At 53.9% G+C, this 23,352-nt stretch overlaps 9 protein-coding genes and 1 non-coding gene across 10 annotated transcripts; 4 read left to right on the forward strand and 6 right to left on the reverse strand.

The window, feature by feature from the left end:
- Positions 1–404: 404 nt before the first annotated feature.
- On the forward strand, positions 405–1,758 carry Z520_04652 (uncharacterized protein; the record flags this gene model as incomplete). Its single annotated transcript, XM_016775157.1, has 3 exons — positions 405–497; positions 961–1,246; positions 1,316–1,758. 3 exons carry the CDS (start codon positions 405–407, stop codon positions 1,756–1,758), a joined length of 822 nt encoding a protein of 273 aa, XP_016634137.1.
- A 664-nt stretch (positions 1,759–2,422) lies between these two features.
- On the forward strand, positions 2,423–2,562 carry Z520_04653. The gene has a single exon. It is a non-coding gene; the product is annotated as a tRNA-Arg (tRNA).
- Positions 2,563–3,480: 918 nt separating this feature from the next.
- On the forward strand, positions 3,481–4,855 carry Z520_04654 (uncharacterized protein; the record flags this gene model as incomplete). Its single annotated transcript, XM_016775158.1, has 2 exons — positions 3,481–4,298; positions 4,372–4,855. 2 exons carry the CDS (start codon positions 3,481–3,483, stop codon positions 4,853–4,855), a joined length of 1,302 nt encoding a protein of 433 aa, XP_016634138.1.
- A 244-nt stretch (positions 4,856–5,099) lies between these two features.
- Z520_04655 (uncharacterized protein) lies at positions 5,100–6,694 on the reverse strand (the record flags this gene model as incomplete). The annotated part of the gene is made up of 2 exons (XM_016775159.1): positions 5,100–6,411; positions 6,462–6,694. 2 exons carry the CDS (start codon positions 6,692–6,694, stop codon positions 5,100–5,102), a joined length of 1,545 nt encoding a protein of 514 aa, XP_016634139.1.
- A 1,425-nt stretch (positions 6,695–8,119) lies between these two features.
- Positions 8,120–10,878, reverse strand: Z520_04656 (uncharacterized protein; the record flags this gene model as incomplete). Its single annotated transcript, XM_016775160.1, has 4 exons — positions 8,120–8,565; positions 8,614–10,546; positions 10,599–10,652; positions 10,705–10,878. The coding sequence occupies 4 exons, from the start codon at positions 10,876–10,878 to the stop codon at positions 8,120–8,122; spliced, it is 2,607 nt and encodes an 868-aa protein (XP_016634140.1).
- Positions 10,879–11,586: 708 nt separating this feature from the next.
- Z520_04657 (uncharacterized protein) lies at positions 11,587–12,693 on the reverse strand (the record flags this gene model as incomplete). Its single annotated transcript, XM_016775161.1, has 1 exon — positions 11,587–12,693. The coding sequence occupies one exon, from the start codon at positions 12,691–12,693 to the stop codon at positions 11,587–11,589; it is 1,107 nt and encodes a 368-aa protein (XP_016634141.1).
- Positions 12,694–13,734: 1,041 nt separating this feature from the next.
- On the reverse strand, positions 13,735–14,827 carry Z520_04658 (uncharacterized protein; the record flags this gene model as incomplete). The annotated part of the gene is made up of 2 exons (XM_016775162.1): positions 13,735–14,606; positions 14,692–14,827. The coding sequence occupies 2 exons, from the start codon at positions 14,825–14,827 to the stop codon at positions 13,735–13,737; spliced, it is 1,008 nt and encodes a 335-aa protein (XP_016634142.1).
- Positions 14,828–15,502: 675 nt separating this feature from the next.
- Positions 15,503–16,519, forward strand: Z520_04659 (uncharacterized protein; the record flags this gene model as incomplete). Its single annotated transcript, XM_016775163.1, has 1 exon — positions 15,503–16,519. The coding sequence occupies one exon, from the start codon at positions 15,503–15,505 to the stop codon at positions 16,517–16,519; it is 1,017 nt and encodes a 338-aa protein (XP_016634143.1).
- A 739-nt stretch (positions 16,520–17,258) lies between these two features.
- Z520_04660 (uncharacterized protein) lies at positions 17,259–18,912 on the reverse strand (the record flags this gene model as incomplete). The annotated part of the gene is made up of 2 exons (XM_016775164.1): positions 17,259–18,026; positions 18,106–18,912. The coding sequence occupies 2 exons, from the start codon at positions 18,910–18,912 to the stop codon at positions 17,259–17,261; spliced, it is 1,575 nt and encodes a 524-aa protein (XP_016634144.1).
- Positions 18,913–19,896: 984 nt separating this feature from the next.
- Positions 19,897–21,792, reverse strand: Z520_04661 (uncharacterized protein; the record flags this gene model as incomplete). The annotated part of the gene is made up of 1 exon (XM_016775165.1): positions 19,897–21,792. One exon carries the CDS (start codon positions 21,790–21,792, stop codon positions 19,897–19,899), a length of 1,896 nt encoding a protein of 631 aa, XP_016634145.1.
- Between the last annotated feature and the right edge of the window lie 1,560 nt (positions 21,793–23,352).

Below are 23,352 nucleotides of genomic sequence, written 5' to 3' on the forward strand. Positions count from 1 at the left end.
TTGCTATAGACTGGAAGATGAGAGCAGTGTTTAAGTTTTAATAACAAAAGTAGGGCGGGTTTCCGCTTGTAGTCGGTACAGACGCGCCGAAGCTTCGACATGGATTGTAATCTTACTTCCAACGCCTATTTGCCCGAAGCCAATGCCAAGGCGTGCTTCGTTACAAGGTTCACAATGGGCCTTTTCTCTTGTGGAGTTTCCTTTACCATAATCAGGAGATGCAATTGTGACATTCGGCGATTCTGCCAGCTCAATATGAATTGACTTTTCACCTACGATACTTGATTTCTTTGAACCAATAATAGATTTCATGAAATCTAACGACACTGCCCGAGAGTGTTCCCGACCAAGCGCTCTCTCCACGCGCCAATAGTCTCCCTTGGCGAGGCATTGCTATTCGCTTCATGTGCGACGACGATCGAACTCAGACACAGGCGGTGCGAGATCTGGGTTTCTTCAGGCTCCATAGTCATGTAATGCCAACTGCACCAGAGACCGTAAGTACCGAGTACAGGTTCGTCCTCTTCTTCTGAATGCCTTTGACCTTCCACTCCTTACGTTCAACTCGCTCACCTGCATTCCTTTATTCGCACGTTCGTTTTGGAAAGGTTCTCTCGAGATGCCTTTCGTCCACTCGTTCATCTTTGCAATCATTACTGCTTTGTTTGTCTCTGTTCGAGCTGCCCCGTCCGATGAGACTCACCACGTCACTGTCACATACACTAATACTCACTATGTGTGTCCCTGCGAGACCACTACACCGGTGAAAGGCATCGACACAGCTGCAGCTTCAGGGTGGGAAGATTGGAAAGGCATCAGCTCAACTCCGGTCGCTCATACCTTGAGTAAGAGCTTCCCTACAACGGCAAAATGGCACTCGAAATCGACTACCTCCGCAAAGACCACTCATCGGAGTTCTTCGTCGAATTGGTCATGGAGTAAAACTGCTGCCCCCTCTAGTACCTCCTCGATCACTTGGACCACTTCGTCCTCTTCACCTCTCGGTTCTTCTTCTTCTTCTTCTTCGACCTCTACGACGACTACGGTTCCGATTACGCTTTCAACCACGTCAACACCATCGACCATAACAACGACTACACCTTCACCTACAACTACAACAACCACTACAACAACCACGCCTTCAACCACGACTACATCTTCGACTACAACCACAACCACAACCACAACCACGGCTACGACCACGACCACGACTACAACGACAATCACTACCACGACTACATCCGCAGTAAGAAGCATAATAGATTTCCGTGCAAGTCTTATAGTAACCTGATTCTTTAGGCTCCTACCTATACAGGCAGTCTATTAATAACGTACCAAAACGACCCGACGAACCTCAACGTCAACGGCTACACAACGGCATTGAATTCCCAGGCCTACTTTATCGACTTTGAATCCACCCCCGGAGACACCTTTGCCCTCGACTCTTCAACCGGATACATAAGCGACGTGACGGGTGCGGCCGCCGGCGACCTTGCCTTCTACTCTACCAGCGTGGGAGCTACATCGTTCATACTTGTCTCGACCGCAGATTACGCAGCTTCCCAAGGAGGCACGCAGCTTATTTGCAGTCTCGATGGTGACGACAACCTCTCTTGCGACTTCGGAGAATCCCCCGGTGACTTCTGGCTGTGCGGTGGGCACCTCAACATTGTTCAGGCTGGATACGACTTCACCAACACGTGTAGCGCAGGAACGGCGGTCGAATTGGGGAGTGTGAAATTGGTTCCGACTGTTTAAAACGTCAGAACATTTGACGGAGGGGGCAGGGCGCAGGATTTATCACTTATGAGTAACCATGAATTAGAGTTCTCAAAGTATACCTATATCTTTCCGTTCAGTATTTGGACCTCCATTAAATACAGCGACAATCCAAGGCCATGGACATTGTTTACTTGGTAATGAGAGCAAGGGCAGATACTTGGCTTACCTAGACACTGTAAATGAGATTGCGCAGAATCCGTCAAGGAATTACTTATCCCGCTCTTGCGCATGGTCACAGGCAGTTGCTTCCCGCAAATTGCGCGGTGATTCCAAGACCATATTTGAAAAATCTACAATTTTTGTCGTCGCACAATAGTGGCCCGCGAAGCCAGCACAACGATGGGTTTTGCCCCTTTCCAATCTCGCGCTGCCCGCCCATAGTGAGTGTTGAAACGGTGGTGGTGAGAGGGACAGAATTGACGGAGCTCGGATATGTACCCGAGTACGAGGTACTTAGGCCGTTCAAGCAAGAATACCTGGGTAAATAGTCTAATGGCGCTGCGCCATATAAAAAAGTGGATACTTTGCCGCACCCTACACACCAAAAAATTTGCAAGTCATATTTTGTGATGACCAAAAATGGTGAAAATTCATCCGTTTTCACACGGTTGAAAAATATTATATCTCTCTGTCACTCATTGCTCCGCTGGCGCAATGGTAGCGCGCCAGACTTCTATTGCTTGAAATCTGGAGGGTATGTCATTAATTCCCTTCCTCAAACGCGCTGGAGGATGCTAACATATGGACCGTTAGCTGTGTGTTCGAGTCCCACGCGGAGTGTCTTTCTTTTTTGTTTTTTTGTTTTTTTTTGATAGGGAGAGAGGTGGTGGCGAGAAAACGAGTCGAAAATACGATAATATACTACTAGTATGTGAGTGTTGGGGATTGTGTGGCTTGGCGATCGGACCATACAGATGTGTTCCTTTCTGAAGGGGGTCTGGGCTCGAGGATGAAGGTAACAAGGTATCTGTGGCCAGGGAGGTGCCTTGGATACCTACCTAGGTACCTATCTTCGAGATGGACATCTCATCCCGCCCCATCCCACGGGGTACGTCATAATCACCTGGTAATTCCTACTGCCATACTCGGCACTTGGCGATGCAAGGCTTGCCCCTTTGTGCCGCAACAAGGCAAATCGGTGGATCATTGCCGACATATCTACCAAACCCGACCGATCAGTCCACTGTCGCCGTGAGTTTTATGGTGAGGAGAGTTTTTGCAGAAGGATGCATTACGTGGTGAATTCGTAGAGTTGAGAGCACGGTGTCAAGAATGATCCAGAAACGGAATAGAAAATATATATGGGAAGAGAGAGGAGTCCGAGGTGCCCGCCCACCGCTTGCCTGCCTGCCTGGCGGTTTTTTCATAGCCCACGAGTCCTGGTCAGCTAGCTTCGGTTCGCGATCACCCTGCGCGACGTTGGTGTTAGATAGGCAGAGAGAGAGTGAGTGAAATGGCGCTCCAACCCTCGATGGCAGCCTCGTGCGTATGTCCCCCCTGCTCCCGTCCTCCTCTTGATGACCACATTCCCATGCGTGTTACAATCTCCTCCAGTTGCGTCCGTTTTACACAAACACATCATATCAAATCAATGATCAAAGAAAATAGTGCACCCAGCTCTCATCCGCCCTGGGCGCATCTCAGGTCTCCTTCTCCAATGACACGGTCTACACAGCGGCCCAGTCTTCGTACTGGTCGATGCAAGAGTCCTCGCTGGTGCCAGCATGCATCGTCAGCCCTCTGTGGGCGCAATCCGTCTCGACGGCCGTGTCGATCCTGTCTGAGAATGATTGCCCATTCGCCATCCGAGGCCAAACACACGCCCCCGCCGCGGGCTTCGCCAACATTGACGGCGGTGTTACGCTCGACATGACTAGCCTCGCTAGCGTGTCCCTCAATGCCGACCGTAGTGTGGTGTCCGTGGGCGCGGGATCCTCCTGGCTCTCCGTCTACTCCTACCTCGACCCGTTCAACCTCACCGTCGCGGGTGGGCGGAACGGCGCTGTGGGCGTGGGCGGCCTGACGCTGGGCGGGGGGATATCTCACTTCACGGCCCGCGTGGGCTGGGCATGCGACAACGTGGTCAACTTCCAGGTCGTGCTGGCTTCGGGGGCTCTTGTCGACGTCAATGCCACATCTCATCCGCTCCTGTTTCGCGCGCTGAAAGGAGGCGGCAACAATTTCGGCGTCGTCACGAGGTTCGACCTAGCAACCATCCCGCAGGGCGACATTTCGGTCACGACCCTGAGCCACGCGGTTGCCGAGCGAGACAGCGTCTTTGACGCCTTCACCAACTTGACGACCGCCTCGCCCTTCGACCCCTACATCTCCCTCGTCACGGGTCTTTTGTTCAACGCCACGAGCAAGGCGTGGACGCTGAGTAACTCGGCGGTGTACACGGCGCCAAACCCTGACCCGCCGGCTTTTCGCGGACTGAAAGCCATTCCCAGCCTGTCCAACACGACGAGAGTGACAAATCTGTCCGCGTTCGCGAACGAGACCCCAACGCCACCTTTGTAAACCGCTTCCCCTTTTCTTACAATCCACACAGAAGGCTTTCGGGCTCAACGCTAACAGGCCAAAATATAGGAACTGGCTCTTCTGGACAGGCACGTACGCCGCCTCCACCTCGCTCATGTCGCAGACCTTTGATACCCTCAACACCAGCTTCTACAACTTCACCGTCCCCGGCGGCGTGGTATGGAGCATCGCCTTCGAGCCACTCCCGACAATCATATCCTCTTATGCTTCAGCCAAGGGAGGAAACTCTCTCGGGACGTCGCCCGCCGACGGGAACGCATATATTCTCCTCATCTCCGCGCTGTGGCCGAACAGGTCTTCCAACAGCGTCGTGGAGCAGACCGCGCGGTCTGTCGGTGCACAGATTGACGCTCTCGCCGCGGGCCAGGGTATGCTGCACCGATTCCGGTACCTCAACTACGCGGATCCGAGTCAGAGTCCCTTGCGGAGTTTTGGCCCGCAGAATTTCGCGAGACTGACCCGTGCAAGTCGAGCGTATGATCCGCAGGGTGTCTTTCAGAATAATGTCCCGGGTGGTTTCAAATTGGTCTGAGGGTCTCTAGAGCCACTGATTGGCGGAAAGAGATGGCCAGGAGAAGTCGACCGAATCCGTTGCAATTGGAAGGTTGTTCGCCGCATGGGATGAACTGATTATTCTGTCTTTCGATACCTCGAGCAGTCCTTCAGATTGACTGTAACCTGAGAATATTTGTAACCTTCTCCCTTTGGGTAATCTGAGGTGGCTCGAAGGCCGGCACCTGCGATCAAATTGGCGATGTGATGTCCACTTATTTCATTCAACTGAGCTCGAGCCACGAAAACCACTTCTCTGGGGGCTCGCCGTCAAGCCGCGCAGCCATCCTCCTCACACAGTCGTTATAGTACTCGTCGTCGGACCCGTAGATCTTGAGGGCCAGGTCCAGTTCCTGCTGAGCCCAGTAGTTGCTTTTGGCCAAATCGCCCCTGCGGCAGTTGACAAGCGACAGGTTCTGGCACGTGAAGATACTGCTTTGGTCGGCCGGGCCACGGTGGGAATTCGACTCGGAGTCCAGCGCAAGGATGTTCTCAAATACGCTCTCGGCGTCATCCCAGCGCTGCTGCTCGAAATATAAATTGCCCAGCCGGCGCAGACAATTGCGCGTCGCCAGGCTGGACGGCCCGTAGACGTGGCGACTCACGCGGCAGGATTCTTGGATCAGGGACTCACTCCGCTCAAACTCTCCCTGGCGCATCAGCTCGATCGAATGGCTTTGCCGCAGAAGAAGGACGTCCGGGTGCGTCGGGCCTAGGTCCTGTAGCTTCAGGTCCAACATGACAGCCAGAGAAAGCTGCGCAACGCCGCGCATCAAGTTCCAATCCTCTATCTTGCCCACGATATGTGTCAAAGGGTGTCGATTCCCCAGCGCTTTCGCGGACATGGCGGAGATGAACCGCAGGACGGACTGCCATGCCTGCAGATGGTGTTCCCAGCGGCGGTTCCCCATGACCAGCAACAGACTCACCAGAGTGTGTTTAGAAGGGCAAAGCAGATACTCCTCGGCCATAGCACAACCCTGTTGAAAGTCGGCAAAGGCCTTCTGGACCTCCCCTTGCTCCAGCAGGTTTAGACCGTGCTGAAAACGGTTCCAGATGTAGTTTTTCCGTCGCCGGAATGGTCTAATTGTCGTGATGGGTGTGTCTATGGTAATAAGCGAAGCCGGGACGTCTACGAAACACCTTGTAAAGGCATCCGTGGCCATAACGATCGACTCGACTGTGTCGTTGATCTCGTCTTTGATAAAGAAGCTGGGTACGGGGTTTGGAACATCGGGGAGTCGCTTGATCAGCTCCTGCTGCCTGCCTGGTTGCTGTCCCGGACTTTCATGATCAAATTCGACCGGCAGTGAGGAACGCTCAAGTGACAGACTGCCCGTCCGCGACCGTGAGTCTGTGATAGAGCGACCATCATCCTCGGTCTTGATCGATCTTGCGGAGAAGTCGCTACTGAACGTAGAAATCAGAGCAGTGTCGGGATCAAACAGAATGCCCAGCGGATTCGACTGGGGAGTGCCCGCCCGATAATATTTGCGGATCCCCCACGATCGGAGCTTGTTCTTGTAGGACCGGCACCTAAACGAGGTCAGCAAGAGAACAAGCAGACGGCGACGTTGGATTCCTACGAGGCCTTGAAATGGTATTTCTGACAGAGAGTCCTCTGGACCTCGGAGAGACTTCGCCCTTCTTGGACATATAGCTGTTGAATTATAGGCTTATAATCTTCCCAATCAGCCAGTGACGGAGGGTAGGCCGGTTGAGGTGGAGGCGTCAGGCCTTGGAAATTCACGGTTTCGAGGACCTCTGTCGCAACAAATGGTCGCTCGTGATCCAGTCCGAGTTCCGGAAGTCTGTCCATGATACCGATTGCATTGTTGTGGGAGGATGCGAGGGGAGGGTAAGTGTCCGAATCCACAAACTTGGAACCTAGGTGCCTACTAGGTACCTGGGTATTAAGTAGGCGTGGTAGGTAACATCGATCGACAAAGTTATCCTTGATTGTTCATCTGTGAAGGCCCCTCGCCGCTTTTACCCACCCTCCTCGGCTCACCTGCTGCTTCCTAAGTGTTCCCTGAGCGTTCTCCAGCCTTTGAATCCGCTGGAGCCCCGATCCAACCGAAGGTGGTCAGTCTAACGTAAAAGTGCTGGCGTTTGGTCTCGTGTCTCAAAGGCACCGAGGAGTTGATCAGCACGATCATGGAAGAGCTGCTCTGAGGAACACGATGAAAACCAGAACCGCGTGCGTGCCCTTCTTCCAAAAGGCAACACTGCCATCGTTCGTCGTCATCGCTCTTCTCATGGACTAGCCCGTCACATCGGCATTAATACCTAGGTACCTAGGTATTTGGACAAGTCTGTGTCTGCGGTTGAGGGTATGCGTAACTCGGTACGGACTTGGGCCAGGTCTCTAACCACGTTGCAGTGATCCGTGGATGGCAAGACGCTGTTGCTGGAAGCTGAAGAACAATATTATAGATTATCTGTGTTTATGGCCCCAAAGACATTTCATACATCATACCTTCCTTCACATCCTCGCCGTGAAATCCATTGTGACTAAAACCCACCTATGGTCATTTCGCCTGTGCTCAGATCACTTCTGTGGTTACACTTGTTGTGCTCGACCAAAACATTTGATCTTCCCGCCCACTTCATTATTCGCTCTATCGTGTAAGTCCGACGGGCGGTCCTAACCTGCCACCGAAACCATCAACAATCGCCCCTTCTGACTCTGCCAGGGTTGGAGGATGGTGTCGTCCAGGGAGGATATTTGTTCGTTGTATTTCCATCGACTCTGGGGTTGCGAAGGAGTGGTTGCCATAATCCACCATGAAGCCAAAAGCGTGAGCTTTGGCCTCAAAATGTCCTCGAGCGGACGGAATTGGTGGAAGACGATAGGTCTCGAAATCAGTGTCGACGGTCTCAAGAAAATGTCAATTTCGATGCCAGCGTTGAATGAATTGCCACAGCTGAAGAGGCTGCCAGCAAGCGTCGATCGAGTTTCTTCTTGCAGTCAAGTTTGTTGGAAGAATTCCACTGCGGGAGGACAGTGGGTTTGTACCCATGCAGTGTGTCATGAGTGAGCAAGGTGCAGCCCTGGACGCCCACAGAGAGCGCACTCCCAAGCACCATCTCATCACTCACTTCGAAGAGTCAATCTTGCTCAGATCAACTTGCAGACCGTCCACATGGATCCGATACCATCGACTTCTGCAGAAATGATTATGAGCCGACGCTTGGGATTACCACAAGTCCATGTGGATTGCCGCCCGTTGAAGTATGCGGCCTAGTCGTCATCAAAGATCTGGAAGGTATTGTTGAGTATCGTCTCCACGACTTTCGCCTGCCATCCGGCGTCGGCTATATCAGCCCCTCCTGCTACATTCCCATTCACGCCGCCTTGCTGGCCCATCAATGTCGGAGCGAACACAATTGCTAGATTGCTGTTGGTCATCTTATTCCTGGCACTGTGCTGGGCAACTTTGTGCAGATGAATTGCCAGTACTCGGAGAGTCGCATAATTAGGATCGGGCAGAGCATTGACCAGGGCATGGACCGAGTCTCTGCGTATAATGTCGTCTTCTATTTTAGCGGCTTGAATAAAATCTCGGTACTGTGCTGCGGTGAGCAACGGATCTGGGAGGTCGCGAAGAAAATGCTTGAGGAGTGTGGTCACGGCAGCGATATCATCATGGAAAGCCGCCGAGTTGCGAAGGTCGACTGCATTGGCGTCTAACATCGGTCAGCTTATACTTCGACACTACTGATCAATGGTCTTACCGTGATCGAATTGCTGTCGTAGCTCCATAATGAAGTTCGTAGATCCAGAAGTTCTGTAGATGCCTTCGACCTCCAACCCGAATAGCTCGACGGCTTTGGTGCACTGTATGACAATCGTCGGTACAGCAGCTCCTTCTCGTTGGAATAGCTCGTCCAAGGCTACTCCAAAAACTGGCCGGATCGGAGGACCTGGTCTCGGACCTGCTTGGAGTCTTGAAGGAAGTGTATTTACGCCACCAACAGGGCCTGGGCGAGGTGCGCCATTCTGAGGTCCGTTTGGTCCTGGTCCGGCCGTTCCACGGCCAGCTCCCTGAGGAGGACCATTTTGCGGTGGCTGTCCTCGACCCATGCCTCCTTGTGGTGGTTGACCGCGGCCAACTCCTCCTGGTGGTGCTCCTCGTCCCATTCCATTAGGAGGAGGTTGCCCGCGTCCCACGGCGCCTTGTGGTGGCTGACCCCGGCCAGCGCCATTTGGCGGCGCCTGGCCTCTTCCCATGCCACCTTGTGGTGGTTGACCTGGGCCAGGTGTGCCTTGAGGCGGTTGTCCTCGGCCCATGGCGCCCGGTGGTGCTTGCCCACGACCTGTGCCTTGCGGGGGTGATCCTCGTCCCATTCCCTGTGGTGGCTGTCCTCGTCCCATGCCTTGCTGAGGCGGTGCACCTTGACTTTGCGGGCCCATTTGGCTTGGTTGACCGTTTTGCTGAATTGCTGGGGCTTGCTGCTGTTGGTTCATAGGTTGCTGACCAGGAGACGGCTGACCTTGAGATACGTTCCGGACGTGACCGGGCATTGCCCCGGGAGCCTGACCTGCGGCGGCTGCGGCGATTTGAGGCCCAGCGCCGGGATTACTCTGGGTGGGTTGTGCAGGCCCTGGGGGCCGTTGAACAGGGCCTTGAGTACCCTGGGGCGCACCCATCTGCTGCTGCGGCGGCTGCGCTTGTTGTTGAGGCATCTGCCCAGGACCCTGGTTCCCCTGCGGATACTGAGACTGAGAACCATCATCATAATACTCCTCGCCTGGGTAAGGAGTGACTCCCGAAACTTGCCTCCCGTGAGTTGGAGCATAGGGATCTTGATTGTAATACGGATCTGTGAATCCAGGCTGCTGTTGTTTTGGCGAGAGCGACGGATGCTTTTCGTACTTGATCTCGTTCGGTCGTGTTGGGGCTTTGTTGCTGAACCCAAGGACAAAGTCGGCCAAGTCTTTCTCGTTATTGACGTCCGAGGCCAGTTGACGCAGACTCTGAGTACCTTGACCAGGGATCGGCGACGGGCCCTTGATAGGCGCAATACATAGTCCAAACCCCACGAGCAGCTTCTCACTGAGATCGGCGAATTTCTGTACATGCAGAGTCAAACCGGCATCAGTCTCCCTGATGAGTTCCGAGAGTGCATGCACGGTTTGCGGTCTCAAAGTGCTCAGTAACTCATTTCGCTGACTCTGGGCAGCCTCGACTTTGGCGGAATAATCAGCATCGGCCGCTTCAACTTTGTGTCGTAGCTCTTCTTCCAGCTGGGCAGCGGACCTTTTCAAGCCAAACTTGCCAGGCTGTCGTTCCCCGGTCCTGGCGCGGTCGTATTGTTCTGCCAGCGAGTTGTATCGCAATTTGGCCTTCTCCATAGCAGACTCTGCGTCTTGCACCCGTTTTTCAGCGTTCAAGCCTGTCTGCTTCCAGTGTTTCCGCGCCCTTTCAGAATTGGTCGCCAGCTCGTACAGCTCCTCCGACATTCCGTACAGCGTCGCGACATATTGGAGGGCATGCTCTGCCATTCGCTCGTGAATGTTGGTCATCTCCTTGAAGTTTTGAGCAAAGGTCCCTTGTCTGCTATCAGGTCTTCCTATGGACTCGTGCGTGCTCTTGCTTAGTCTCTTCAGGCCCTGCGCATGTTTCTCTTCTAGAACCGATCTTTCTTTCAGGAACGCCGCAAAGTCCTATTCACGATATCAGCAAGCCGTGCAGGTAGGAGGGTAAGGATGATGGTACTTTGGTGGAGCCAATGCTTTGCTTCAGTCGTTGCAGCAATGTGCCCATGCCGATCTGAGAGGTTGGTCAACAGAGGGCCACAACGGACGCTCGAGCTCGTGCTTACATCTGAAGAGAGAACATGTTGCACTCGCTCTCTGGACGCTGAATCCAGCTCTTCTCCTGCGCCCTGTCCTGCGGGGACTGGAGGCAGAGGCGGCTCATTTTCTCGCGAGGGTTTGGGTGTCGCAGGTGGAGGGGCGCCATTGACAGGCGCATTTGGCTCGACTGCGGCGGCCATGTCTGACAGCCTGAAAGTCTAGCAGGGTTCAATACAATCGGTGGACGGCGGGAGTAGATACAGACGAGGAAACGAGGGACGACATACGGCAGCTCTGAAGACTCGGATCGGCTGCTCTGGCAAAGAGAAAGGAGATCAGGCTGGGCGAGTCTTGCACCGTTCTGTTTGGAATGATGTGACGAATGCCCTGCTTTCCGTTAAAGCCTCTTCTGTGCTTCCCGCCACGCGCAACTTCCAGGAAACGGGCGTCACCAACTCAAACCCGATACGATCGACCCGGTGCCCCGTTATTATGTGAAGCTTAAGCTGACCATTGGTACCAATTGAGGCCCTGGAGGCGTCATCCTTGCTAGCTGCGCCTCCCTTAGCCACAGCTGTTGCGGCGCCCTTCCCCACCCTAAAGCTCTGGGGCCGTGCCTAGGGGCGAGGGGGGCCTTCGTTTGCCCTCTACAAACCACAGCGGGCATTTCCTATTTTCCGTCCCAAGATTGTCATCGCAGGATTATAGAGTGCATAATACAGTGGGCATTCACCCTTAGCCGGACAGGGCCTATATGGACCCAAGGTGTGTATTATTGGCATCGGCGCCATCGGCTACTATCGACACTGCATAAGCTGACGCATACATACCTGGGTATGTATATACTTATACCCTGTGTGGAGAGCCTCTGTTCCCTTTCTTGACAGTAGAAATATGATTACCGTCGACTACAATCTGCCCCTTCGCCTGTCTTCACCAATCTTAAGCACCGGCTTGAGGTTCTTCTCCTGCACCCGATCCCAAAGACTGCCTAGTCCCAGTTTCCTCCCCCGAGCGTCTTCCTTTCGAAAGAACTCTTCTGCAGACCTGATCCTGGTGGGGTGGATCTCATCCAACAGCTTATAATCTCGACGAATGACCCCTTCGTTGCGCCCAGAATACTTCCACATATTGAAGAACCCTGTGAAGTTCTGTTTGAAGGTCATGAAAGCAGGGTCGTTGGGGTCCGAGTTATACCCTGATCCGGTGTTGGCAGCTCCCGCCACAGGTCCAGTCGCCCAATAGGTGTCCAGGTCCGTGTCAATATATCTCGCTGGGTGGCCTGTGACCGTTTCAAATGCCTTTGCGAGGTCGGCATAGTGGATGTGATCGATTGCAACTTCGAGGTCCATGCCGTTTGACCTCTCTGGGTGGTCGAACAGCCAGCGAGCATAGTGCTCGCAATCATCCAAGGACACGTGAACCACAGCTCCGTCTCCAACCGGGCAACGCCACGTCACAATACCGTTCTCGACCTTGGGCGTGAATATGGTGAGTTTGGCGATGCTCATTTCGATGTAGGGTCCAGTGGTAAAGACCGCGACGCCCATGCGGTGGCTGTTGGTCTGGTTCTGGGTAAGAATCCATTCTCCAACCCTGCCTTTGCCGTCATAGTGGCCCGTCCGAAATTTGGGATCGTAACCGCTCTTTTTGTACACGTAATCGAGATTCCCATAGACATAGAATCTGATGCCCTCCTCGAGAGCCAGCTCGTACGATCTGATGGCCCAATAGATCTCTGTCTTCTCGCCACAGTTGAAACCGTCAATGTTGACAAAGGCTCCGTCACAGCCGCGAAACAGATTGCGAAGATCCTCCTCGCTGGCGAAAGTGCCCTCCATTAACTCAACATTTCCCATCCCAACGAGTTCTTTAGCCCTTGCAGAATTGACATCGCGCGTCATGACCCGACACTTGTACTTTTTGTCCTTGACCAGACCTCGAATAACCGGAATACCTTGGGCTCCGGTGCCCCCAATCACAGCAACGTAAGATGCGTGGTGGTGAGAAGACATTTTGCAGGACGTAACACCCGATGAGATATACTGAGCGCGTACACAAGATGAAGAAAACAAGTCCTACCTGTCTCATTAAGGGAGGCAACCTCGATGTCTTAAGAGCTGCAGAGCGGTTCCTGATTGATTAGTCGTGGAAAGATCTTTAGCGCATTCTGCGGCTCCCCTCGACGTGTTTACTAAACCCAGTTTTCGTGGGATTGTGCGAATCTGCCTGGACGGCATTTTGCGAGGAATTGGCAGTTGGTATTTGGCCATGGTTATGCAGGCAGAAGCATCATTGTTGCTTCTGGCCACAACATGGGTGACTGAGTGAAGCGTACAAAGCCGCCATGAGTCTCATAGTGACGATTCATAGGTATGTTGAAGAGGAGGTAGAGTAGTAGTAGCGTAAGTAGGTACTTCTCGAAGTAGGAATTTATCGCCGCGCTCGCTAACGCGTCAGACCGAGGCAACTGCGCCCGCAAACACGAAGCTTCACTTTACCTTCGTACACGCTATAGATTTCTTGACTGAACGCCATCTGCGAAGGCTGTCAATATGCATACTAGCGTCATAGCCACTGTTCATTCACACGTTACCTATCCCATGACAAAACACGAGGTAACTAATCACCAGACCGTGGGCTTCTTCCAAGACACATCCTCGACCGATGCGTTTCTACATACGGCCGAGAAAAACAGACACCATTCGTACATCGAAGCAGTCGTGTGCGATTACTCAAGCGGAGCCATCCTCGATGCAGCATTGGACACCCTGATGTCCGACGACAGGAGCAGTGATTTCAAAATGTGTCGTCGCTGCCCCGTCGGTGGGTGTCGTGCATCGAGCACTGAGTGGTGCCCCCTGACTGCAGGGTGAGGGCAGCAGCTAGGTTGAAGACAAATCTCCTCTGTATAGGTGGTTTGCCGCAGACAACCGGTGGAGCAGCACTCTCATCGACCACCTCGACGATCGATTCAAGGGCTGTTATTGAGAAGTCGTGATGGCTTTCTTGCTGTCCCACAGTGACAATCACGCTTTTGAGCAGGACATGCATCTTCACTCAATCTCCAGGATCCTGTCAAAATCCAGAGGATCCTCTCCACGACTCGCCCGCCATTTGTTCGTGGATTTCTGAGCGTTGAATGCGCCTCTCAGCAGGAAAGGCCATTTCCGCGCAAAAAATTCCGTTACTTCCCATCCTGTCGAGTCCCAGGGTTCTCCCCACACAATCAATCCGTTCGTCTGTTGAGTGTCGAGGCCCTCCAGGCCTGTGTAGCTGCCATCCCCGACCATGTCGAGACATAACTGCAGGTCATCAATGTTGTCTTCCCCGTATCGGAGGATGTTGTCTCTGATTTCGGCATCGGGAAAGAGGTCCCACATCGGATGGTGTGCCATGGTCTTCTGTAATTCGGTCGGCTGCAGTGAAGGTGGCAGGTGCCGTATATTCGAGGTGGCGCTTTGTGACAGAGGTAGGAACGGGGAGGGGTAGTCGTCGGTGTACATCAAATTCAAATCAAGGCCCAGCATATGGGTGTTTGAGATGAGGGCTCGGTACACGTTGTAATAGATCAGGGAGATCAGGTGATCGGAAGGCAGCGGATACATCCAAGCGTTGTCGCGTTCCGTCATCATCTTCTCAACCAGTTCCTTGACGGTGGCCAGTCGGTTTTCCAGAAGCACCTCATACCATCGCTGACAAGACATCTTGCTCCGAATGGACACAAAGGGCGACTGACCCGATGGGTCGGACGCCCTGAGGGCAGTGTGCCAGTCGGTGCGGCTGATCCTCTGGCTCCTCAACGCTATCAGGTCTTTAAGATCGGCCCGCTCTACCAGGGGCACATCTTTGAGCCCTGCAGCTCGAGAAGGGCTAGGATCCGACGAGGCGTCCTCCCCCACCTTCTTCTGCGCAGCCTTGCGTCGTCCTATTCGACAGGTCAGCCGTCTGCATGGGGGAGGCCAGAAAGTACACGATCGGGGTTTCGGGAACGAATCAAGACCCAAACTTACTCGCTGCTCGTTGGTTCAAGCGGTTCTGAAGCTTCCGACGAGTGACAGGGTCTGTGACCCCAGACCATTCTTCGTCTAATGACTGCACGTCCGGATGCAATTTCAGTTCAGCACGGAGACCTAGTGGAAGAGGCATGGTCTCTCTTCTTTGCTCTTGCTCTCTTAACTTTACACACCCGTTGGAGTGATGTGAAGACGATGCTGATGGGTTGAAAGTGGAGGGACCCTTTGTTTTAACTGCATCTTGCTGACATGTAGAGAGATGCCCCAGGCTGCAAGGGACAAGCGACGGTGACCTTGGCCGGGGGCATCATGTGGGTTATGTCAGCACTTCGGAGCGCGAGCACAGAATATGATTGGCTGACCAGATCCACCCCATGCAAGCTGCTGACAAGTGGATCCTCGGATTCTCCTCAAACCCAATCGCAACGGCCGACGGATCGGAACAACTTCTCCCCACGGTCCCCGCCATTGTTCAAATACAGACACGGACACTGAGCGATATCTGTCAACCTCGTTTCATCTAATAACTTCATCCGCATACGTCACGGAGGACGGCAGGATTGCGAAGAATCACAGGTCTAGGAGGTAATTTCGCTCGAGGGCGAATGAATTTAGGAATGATGGAACCAAGTATAAGATCAACCGGTGCCAGCATTCTCAGAAGGATGGATCATCATCGCCATCACCACTACAAGCGGCAGAAGCACCAGCAGAATCGACCAGCATTGATTAGACTACGTTGACAAAACTCATCACAAAACACCAATTCTCCCTTTCGGGTTAAGCAACCTCCCTAGGGTCTCAAAACATGTCCCCACGTCTCAACTGGACGCCAGCCTCGCTACCGTCGCTGAAAGGACGCACCTATGTGGTGACAGGCGGCAACACTGGAATCGGATACTGGACGGTGCACCATCTCGCGCTGCACGGGGCGACCGTGTACATGACCTCACGATCAGCGGAAAAGGGGACGTCGGCGATCTCTTCAATCACAGCCGCCATCAAAGAGAAACACCCTGAAGTCGACGTCGACGACGTCGAGAAGCGGATCCACCTGGTGGTGATGGACCTGATGTCCTTACGCACTGTGGTAGCAGGCGCGAAACGCATCCTCTCAGAATGCACGCAGCTGCACGGGCTGGTCAACTCGGCAGGGATTATGGCCACGCCGTACCTTCTCAGCGAAGACGGGTACGAGTCGCAGTGGCAGACCAACTACGTGGCGCACTGGCTGCTGACACACCACTTACTGCCCTTACTAGAGTCGACGGCCCGGGTATCGCCCGAGGGAGTCGTCCGCGTGGTCAACGTCTCGTCCATGGGCCACGCCGCGACGTCCAAGGAAGGCATTCGCTTCGAGGACACTTCTCTCAAGGACGCATTCACATTCCGCCGCTACGCGCAGAGCAAACTGGCCAACATCCTGCACGCCAACGCCCTGCATGCGCGGTACAACAACAACAACAACAAGCCGTCCTCAAGCGGCGAAGAAGCCAATCCCCCTCCCCCACACATATGGGCCATCTCCCTGCACCCAGGCAACATCAACACACAACTCAACACCCACGCATGGGGCGGACACACACTCGTGCCCCTCCTGCGCTGCATGGGGGTGTACATCACGCCCGAGCAAGGGAGCTACAACTCTTTATGGGCCGTCGCCGCCGCCCCAGAAGTCTCGCGTGACATGTCGGGACACTACTTCATCCCCGTCGGCGAGCGGAAACAACCCAGTAAATTGGCCCAGGACCCCGAGGGAACGCTGGCAGGGAAGCTGTGGGACTGGACGGAGAGAGAGATGAGGGGGAAGGGGTTCTTGGATTAGATGATTACCATCTGAGAGGCGAGAGGGACATAAGAGAGGATGCAAAGGGGGGAGGCTAGCACGGAGTAGGGAAGCAATTAGAGACGAGTGTGTACGTGTGCGGGCGAGGCTAGTATATGGAGAAACAGGGAAGATACAAGGGGGAGAGAGAGATACAAAGAGACAGGGCGATGTAAAGCTAAGAAACTTATCTTAATAATAATAACTGGATAAATAAAAGTGTGTGTCCAGGATATAATATACCATCTATGATCCATCCATCATAGACGAAATTCTCAAGGAGCGGCATACCTATTTACTTATATCTTTCGAACATCTATTTTCTGCTTTATCCCTTCTTTCCATTCATCATTGTCAATAGATTCTTTTCAGATCGCATTATCTACCCTCGGTATACGACAATTTAAACGCCACCTTTGTAGGGCCATATCGTTTCCAGTGCAGTTCTACAAGGCCCCCGTGGGACCTCATCGGAGGCTCCCTTCCGCTGCAGATGGATTTCCATCACATATATCAATATCCCACCCACCTAGAGCAGAGCAGAATGGAGACATCACGTCGCAGTCGCAGGTTTTGAGTTGTGGGATATATCACCGCCTTGCCACCCGCAGACCTTCCTCTTAGCAACAATATAGACTCCCTCCCTGAGAGGGAGTATCCGGCTTTCAGCGCTTCCCATTTTCAGCTGAGAAGCACGCGACAACCAGCATCAAGCAGTTGGAGCCTGCTTATTTCGCGCTCAGCACGAAAACTTCACACTTCCACTGCCAATCTCCAAAATTTCGACTTTCCTCCCCTGCGTCGCGCCTCTATACCCCTTCAATTCACGACTACTCTCTCTCCGGACCACCAGTCCAGTTCCGCTAGCCGCAATGCTCCCGTGTCCGTGGGTCGAAAGATGAACCATACCCTCCCATTCAAGGGGATACGCAATGTTCATACTTCCACTCCCACGTATAGTGTGGCTAGCTTCGATGGCCCGGATCGCCTCGGTCGAACCCAAGGCCGGGACAACCTTGATGTGTTGGCTACCTGAGATGGAGGTCGTAGAGATGGTCGATTCCGGATCCGTCTCGGCGACGCCAACAGCAAATATGCTCACTGAGATGGACCCGGACAATGTGGAGATGGAAGTTGATCCGCCGTTGCCGTGCACCACGCTGCCAGAGACGCTACCGGCCTTCGTAGAGATCTCCGTCACCAATGTCCTTGATCTCGCGGCGTCCGAAACGGTGGGCTTCGAGAAAAGCCCGCCTCCAGAAATCATTTTGACGTTGACACTGCCTGAAAACGTTGAAAGACGAAGGACTGCTGGTTTCTCTCCAGGCTGAACCTCGACGTTAACCGTGATACTGCCAGCTGTGGTCGAAAGATCGAGCAGATCGTAGAGTTGATAGGTGCCGCTGATAGAGCGGGATGTCTCGTGCTCACGATGTTCACGTTCTGGCGGAGGCCAGGGTGCTTGCGAGGGGCGTGGACCAAGGTTCGGGAGCTGGTACCGTCCATCCTGTGCAGAGAAACATATTAGCAACTTGACGGAAACTTGACGTCGCAGAAAAATGACTAGAAGGAAAAGGTCCGTGTACATTCTTCAGCGATCGACATAAGCCCGGGATCAGAAGCCACAGGCAGGCAATAAGGGCCAGGAAGATAAAGCATATCCGCTTGAATCGGCGGGCTCGATGTTTGTGACGGTCGCCCTGTCGTATAGCCTGCCGGCGTCCGCGGCAGCCTCGCCCTCCTCTAGAACCGCGCCGGAACCATAGCCGATTCCGCCGCGAGTGCTGTTGCAGGAAAACGGGAAGGCCATCTGAGTCTGCATCTTCTTCGTGCTCGTGGTGATCATGGTGGTGGTGATGTCGAGAATGACGGTTATGCCGAGCAGACTCGGGCGAGGATGATGGAACCCCCTCTTCATCATTGTCTGGGAATGTACATGGGAGGGATTGTGGGTTGGAAGAAGAGGACGCTGCGGCAGGAGCGCTTACTGGCTCTGGTACTGCTGGAGAGAGGTTCGATCTTGCAGCCACGGGAGACGCCGGTGCTGCTGCAGGCGATAGAGACCCAACCTGAGTGCTGGCGGAGGGAGTGTAGACTGGAGGAGGATCCGACGGATCTCCCTCCGACGAGAAGTGCTGATATCTGAGATCCCTCACTTCGTCGCCGTCGACGGTTGAAGCTGCTGGTGTTTGGTTGGTGGCGGGAGTGCCGCCTGCGAAATTGTCAGCCCATGAGCCTTGAGACCCAAGTCGTTGAGCCTCCGCCGCAGCGGATCGGGTCTTGTCATCGTCCCCTCCTCGCCGGTAGGAGGTGGGAGACTGTGTGACGCTGTCATCAGCGTCGTCATGGAAAGTCTCGTAGTTGCGAGCAGGGTACTGTTTGCGGATAGTCATTGCAGAAAATCCTGAGTGCTTATGTGTGCAAGAAGCGGGGTTGCAGACTCAGCGCATTGAGCCTCGAGATGGGACTTCTGAGGGAAGGAGTGGTTTGCTTGTAGAGAAGAAACCAAAAGGAACAGTCAGAAAGCCATGGGTCTCATATCCGAATTACCTTGGTAGTATCATCCGTATCTCCTAGGACCAGTCCTGGATGTGGATGGGGGTGATTGCGAAGTGCGTTGCTGTCGTTGCCGCAGGCAGACACCAAAAGAAACCCTGGATGAGGCCCAGCCAGTGCCAACTGCGCCTCCCCCCTCCATTCTCCTAGGTGCCCGCACGTTCCCCAAAGAGGTTACCGACGAGCCGACTCCCTGCACGCACCAGGCCCATGGGGGAAGAGATGGGCACTGATAGGCTCTCAAGGCCCGAGCCCGTGGTGCTCCCAGTGCTCTTTGGGTGGCACTTGCTTCCAGAGCGCAGCTTAAGGCCCCCAGCCTCCATCTAGAGCTTCTGTCAACGTCATAAACCGCAGATGTCGTATTCGTATCAACCGGCAAATTTCGCTGACTTGGGGAATTGTCTAGAGGTGGTATATAGGAAAGCGGTGATGCTCTGAGTTCGAGGGAGATGAAGCCAGCACAACGGAGAGCATGTGAGGTGCAATGGGCAAGATGACAAAGGTGGATGCTTTATCTTTGCGACAAGAATCCGGTGCCCGTATAAATTTCAACATCTCAAAGCTTTCATTATCCAACGACGATACTAGTGGGGGATATCTGCATGTGAATGAATGTACAGTCCAGTATCCAACGTGAACTCCCTCGCTGATGCATTTGGAACTCGACTCGCTAATCTCGCTCAATCGGTCTTCGCTGAAAACGCGGTAGCTTCACTAACCGAAGCATATCCAACACTGTGCAGAGAGCTTTTGGACGAAATCACAACATGCACGCTCATCAAATCAATGGATGTTCCTTTGCTCTGCCAACCGTCGAGGCTCTAGGCAAACCCCAAATTTTCCAGGATGGCCTTCGCCTCATTCATCGGCAGCCCAGCGACGCCCAGCGCACGGACTTGGGTTCCCCTTCTCAATCGCTGAAGACCAACGGCGACCTTCCAACCCTCGGATTGAGACAGGATGAAGACGTACTTCTTGCCTTCTTGATCGCGTACGCTCGCGCGGAGAACGTGGAGACCGGAGAGTTCGCAGCTCTGTGTAAATGTAGAGTCAGTATCAGTTGAGGTAGTGGACCTTGTGGTCCCGGCAGCATTGACAGATGGAGAAGAATGTGAGAGACAGCTCCGAGACTGAGGTTGAGACCGATTCTTGCATACGGCTCCGCACATATCCAACAGCTTACTGACAAAAGCCGCCGATTCGTCTTGCGAAGGCGAACGCAGTACGCGCCTCGAGTCGGCGTTCAATCCAAAACCAAGGGAGATTTTCCTTTTAGGGGGACACGCATCCATGTTCTTAGGGGAAAGAAAATCGGGACACCATACCTCTGCGAGCTTCATCGTCCAAGCCTTCACATCCCACTCACGTTGTGGCACTCCTCGTACGTCGTCGTCGATGAACAGGCCCTCGGTCGTGATGCGCAAGATCAGTCCGTCGGTGACATTACCTTGTCCAGATATCAGCTGGGAAATTGGAGTTCGCATAAACGCATTGTTGAAGGAGAAGACGCCTTTGATGATGATCTTGTCAGGGTCCTTGGTCGAATATGGTCCACGCATTGAAGGAGGCGGGGTGGTTTTGGCCGTGCTCTCTGACGGTGCATACGATGACTCTGAGTACATCGAAGCGGCAGAATTGGCTTTGTGTGTTCGTTTGGGTCGGTCATAGGGTCTGAAGGAGTATGCATCATCGTCTCGTTCCGTGGTCGCTGTCGGCATGGGTGGACGCTTGGGGGGGCTTCGATTAGCCTGCTCCGACTTCGCTTTTGCAGCAGCCTCCTTTTCTTCACGCTCTTTCTTCTCTTTGCGCTCACGCTCAAGTCTTTCCAGTAATTCTTTTTCTCTGAGCTTCAGCCGCTCCCTCTCCAGTAGATCTTTCTGCTTCTGCCGCTCCCTCTCTAGTTCTTCCTTCTGCCGCTGGAGCTCCTTCTCTAGGTTTGCTTTCTGCCTCTGCCGCTCTTTTTCTAGTTGTTCCTGGCGCTGTCGTTCCTTGTCCAGCTCGTCTTTCTGTTTCTGTCTTTCCTTCTCCAGTTCCTCCCTCCGTCTTTTCAGTTCCTCGGCCCGTTTGCGCTCTTCCTCTCTTTTCCTCGTCTCTTCTCGCGCCTTCTCCCAGCTCGACTTGGCACTGGTAGTATTGGCTTTGGTGTTGGCCTGGGGTGGAGGCTTCTGCCACGATGAGTGCGGAGGAGGGCTGCTTGCTCCGTGATTAGGCGGAGGTGGAGGACCGCCGGTGGCGCCCGGCGGTGGAGGGGATTGAGCGTTCGGGTGATGCCCTTGATGTGTGTAAGATCCAGCGTTGCTGTAGCCACTAGGGCCTGAACCGCCTGAATCGCCTGAAGTAGAGTTAGAGCTTCCGCGATTGAAGCCGGGGTAGCTTTGCCATTCACTTTGAGTCTTGCCAAATGCCCAAGCTACAACTGCAACACCGCAGATGAGCGTGAAAACGCCTGTCCCGCCACTGTTGATGGTGCTGTATAGCCACTCCTTGACAACGGGCACGGCGGTGTAGTAGATGAAGAAGGAGGCTGCGGTGCAGAAGACTCCCGCCAGGAAAGAGTTGCGGTGTGTCTGCAGCGAAGGGAGGTAGAGGAAGCCCGAGCCCGCGGAATGTGGAGGGATGACAAAAATGTCGTATTTGCCGTTTGGGAGACCTCCAGACCTGCCACCACCTTGAGGATTGTTGCCATGCGGCGGTGGCGGAGGCGGAGGCGGCTCCATGAGAGCAGAGCCCTCTGGTGACTCGAATCCGTGTCTCTACCTTTCCAAGCACAGTGGTATCGTCGTCCGTCGTAACTGTGCTAAGGCCTTCTTTTTCATATTAACAGCTGGGGACCGCGCAGAGGGCAGTTCCAGTGACAGCGGACGGGGTCCGAGGTTTGGTAGGGGAGAGACCGGAGAGGCGCCGATGCGTGAGAAGAAAACGGGATCGTGTTTTGACTGTGTCGTGGACTGTCAAGATCGGAGGGGAGGGTGACAGTCAAGAAAGTGTTCGAGATTTGACGTGTCTGAGAAAGCGGTAGGTGCGAGGGAAGAGTTCGGAGGAAAAGTAGGACAGGGAGGTGAGGCGCAGAAACAAAGCAGCGACTGGACTGGTTCTGACACTTCGATGTGATTTGACTTTGGAGCCCTCGAGAGACAGAGGACTCGACAGGGCAGGGAACAAGGTGCACCAGGTGGACTCGTCGAAGTGTGATGGCGCTAAGGCGGGAGGGAAGGCCCTCGAGGGCGTCGGGGTCAACTTTCCGGCGGGTGTCCAGGGATCCTGGAGTATGACCCAAAAGGGCGACCGTTCCAATAACTCAGATCAGTGATGGATGGGAGGGGAAGAAGAGAAATTGATGTGACAATCAATCGGTGAATTCTTTTTTCCCTCTTGTCTGGTGGTGCCTGGCTTTATTTCCTGGGGTAAGATTTGTGAAACGGGTGCAGAACTACCAGAAGGTGGTGAGGCAGGGCGCAGAAGGCAGAGATCTCTTTTTAATCACCCTGGGACCAACGCAACCTGCCTGCCCGCCCTTTCTGATTCCCCATCAAGAAGAGCGGCTTCTGCACAAACTACGAGCGCGAGCACGAGCACGAGCACGAGATAAATATGGATTTCTCTGGAGTGTCCGATGTTCGACGCACATACAGCCGAAGCCCCAAGAGAGGAGCTGCAAAAACAACAAAGTCGACCGATATCCAATGGAACCGAGGGTCACAAGCCAGATGATGCCAGGACCTGCACTCGAATTTTGCTAGTTGGGCAAATCACGGTTGCAGCTCGAGTGCCCAAGACGCTGATAGGCAGGATTTGGTGCAGAAATCAACGCGCATCTACCACTACGAGTAAGTCGGCGCGCCCCCTTTCAGCAGGCCACCAAGACTGCATCCTTCGCTTAGCCAGCATCAGCAAGTGAGCGCCGGTGTCCGGTCTGCGGACGCATGAGAAAAGACCACGTTGGACGTTGGGATTAGGCGGTGAGTTCGTCTAATGGAGACTTCCCGGGTGACGAGAACGACTGGCTGCGCGCGAAAGATGTGATACGCGGTGGCAAGGCTCTGGCGCTGATGATAAACAAATGCGGCCCGTTGAAGGGTTGACGGGGGAACAACAGCGCGGGTGAGAAGCTAACCTTGGAACCGATCGCTAACACGAACCAACTCCGGGGGTCAACGGCTGTTGCAGCAGCCTAGCCACAGCCTAGTCACTGCCTAGTCCCAGCTGACCAGGCCTAGTGTTCCCCCTAGAAGCCTCCCAGCGGGAAGTTAGTGCTCCGCCTGGCGGGCATCATCCAA

The sequence above is a fragment of the Fonsecaea multimorphosa genome (assembly GCF_000836435.1).
Source record: "Fonsecaea multimorphosa CBS 102226 unplaced genomic scaffold supercont1.7, whole genome shotgun sequence".
Classification (NCBI taxonomy): domain Eukaryota; kingdom Fungi; phylum Ascomycota; class Eurotiomycetes; order Chaetothyriales; family Herpotrichiellaceae; genus Fonsecaea; species Fonsecaea multimorphosa.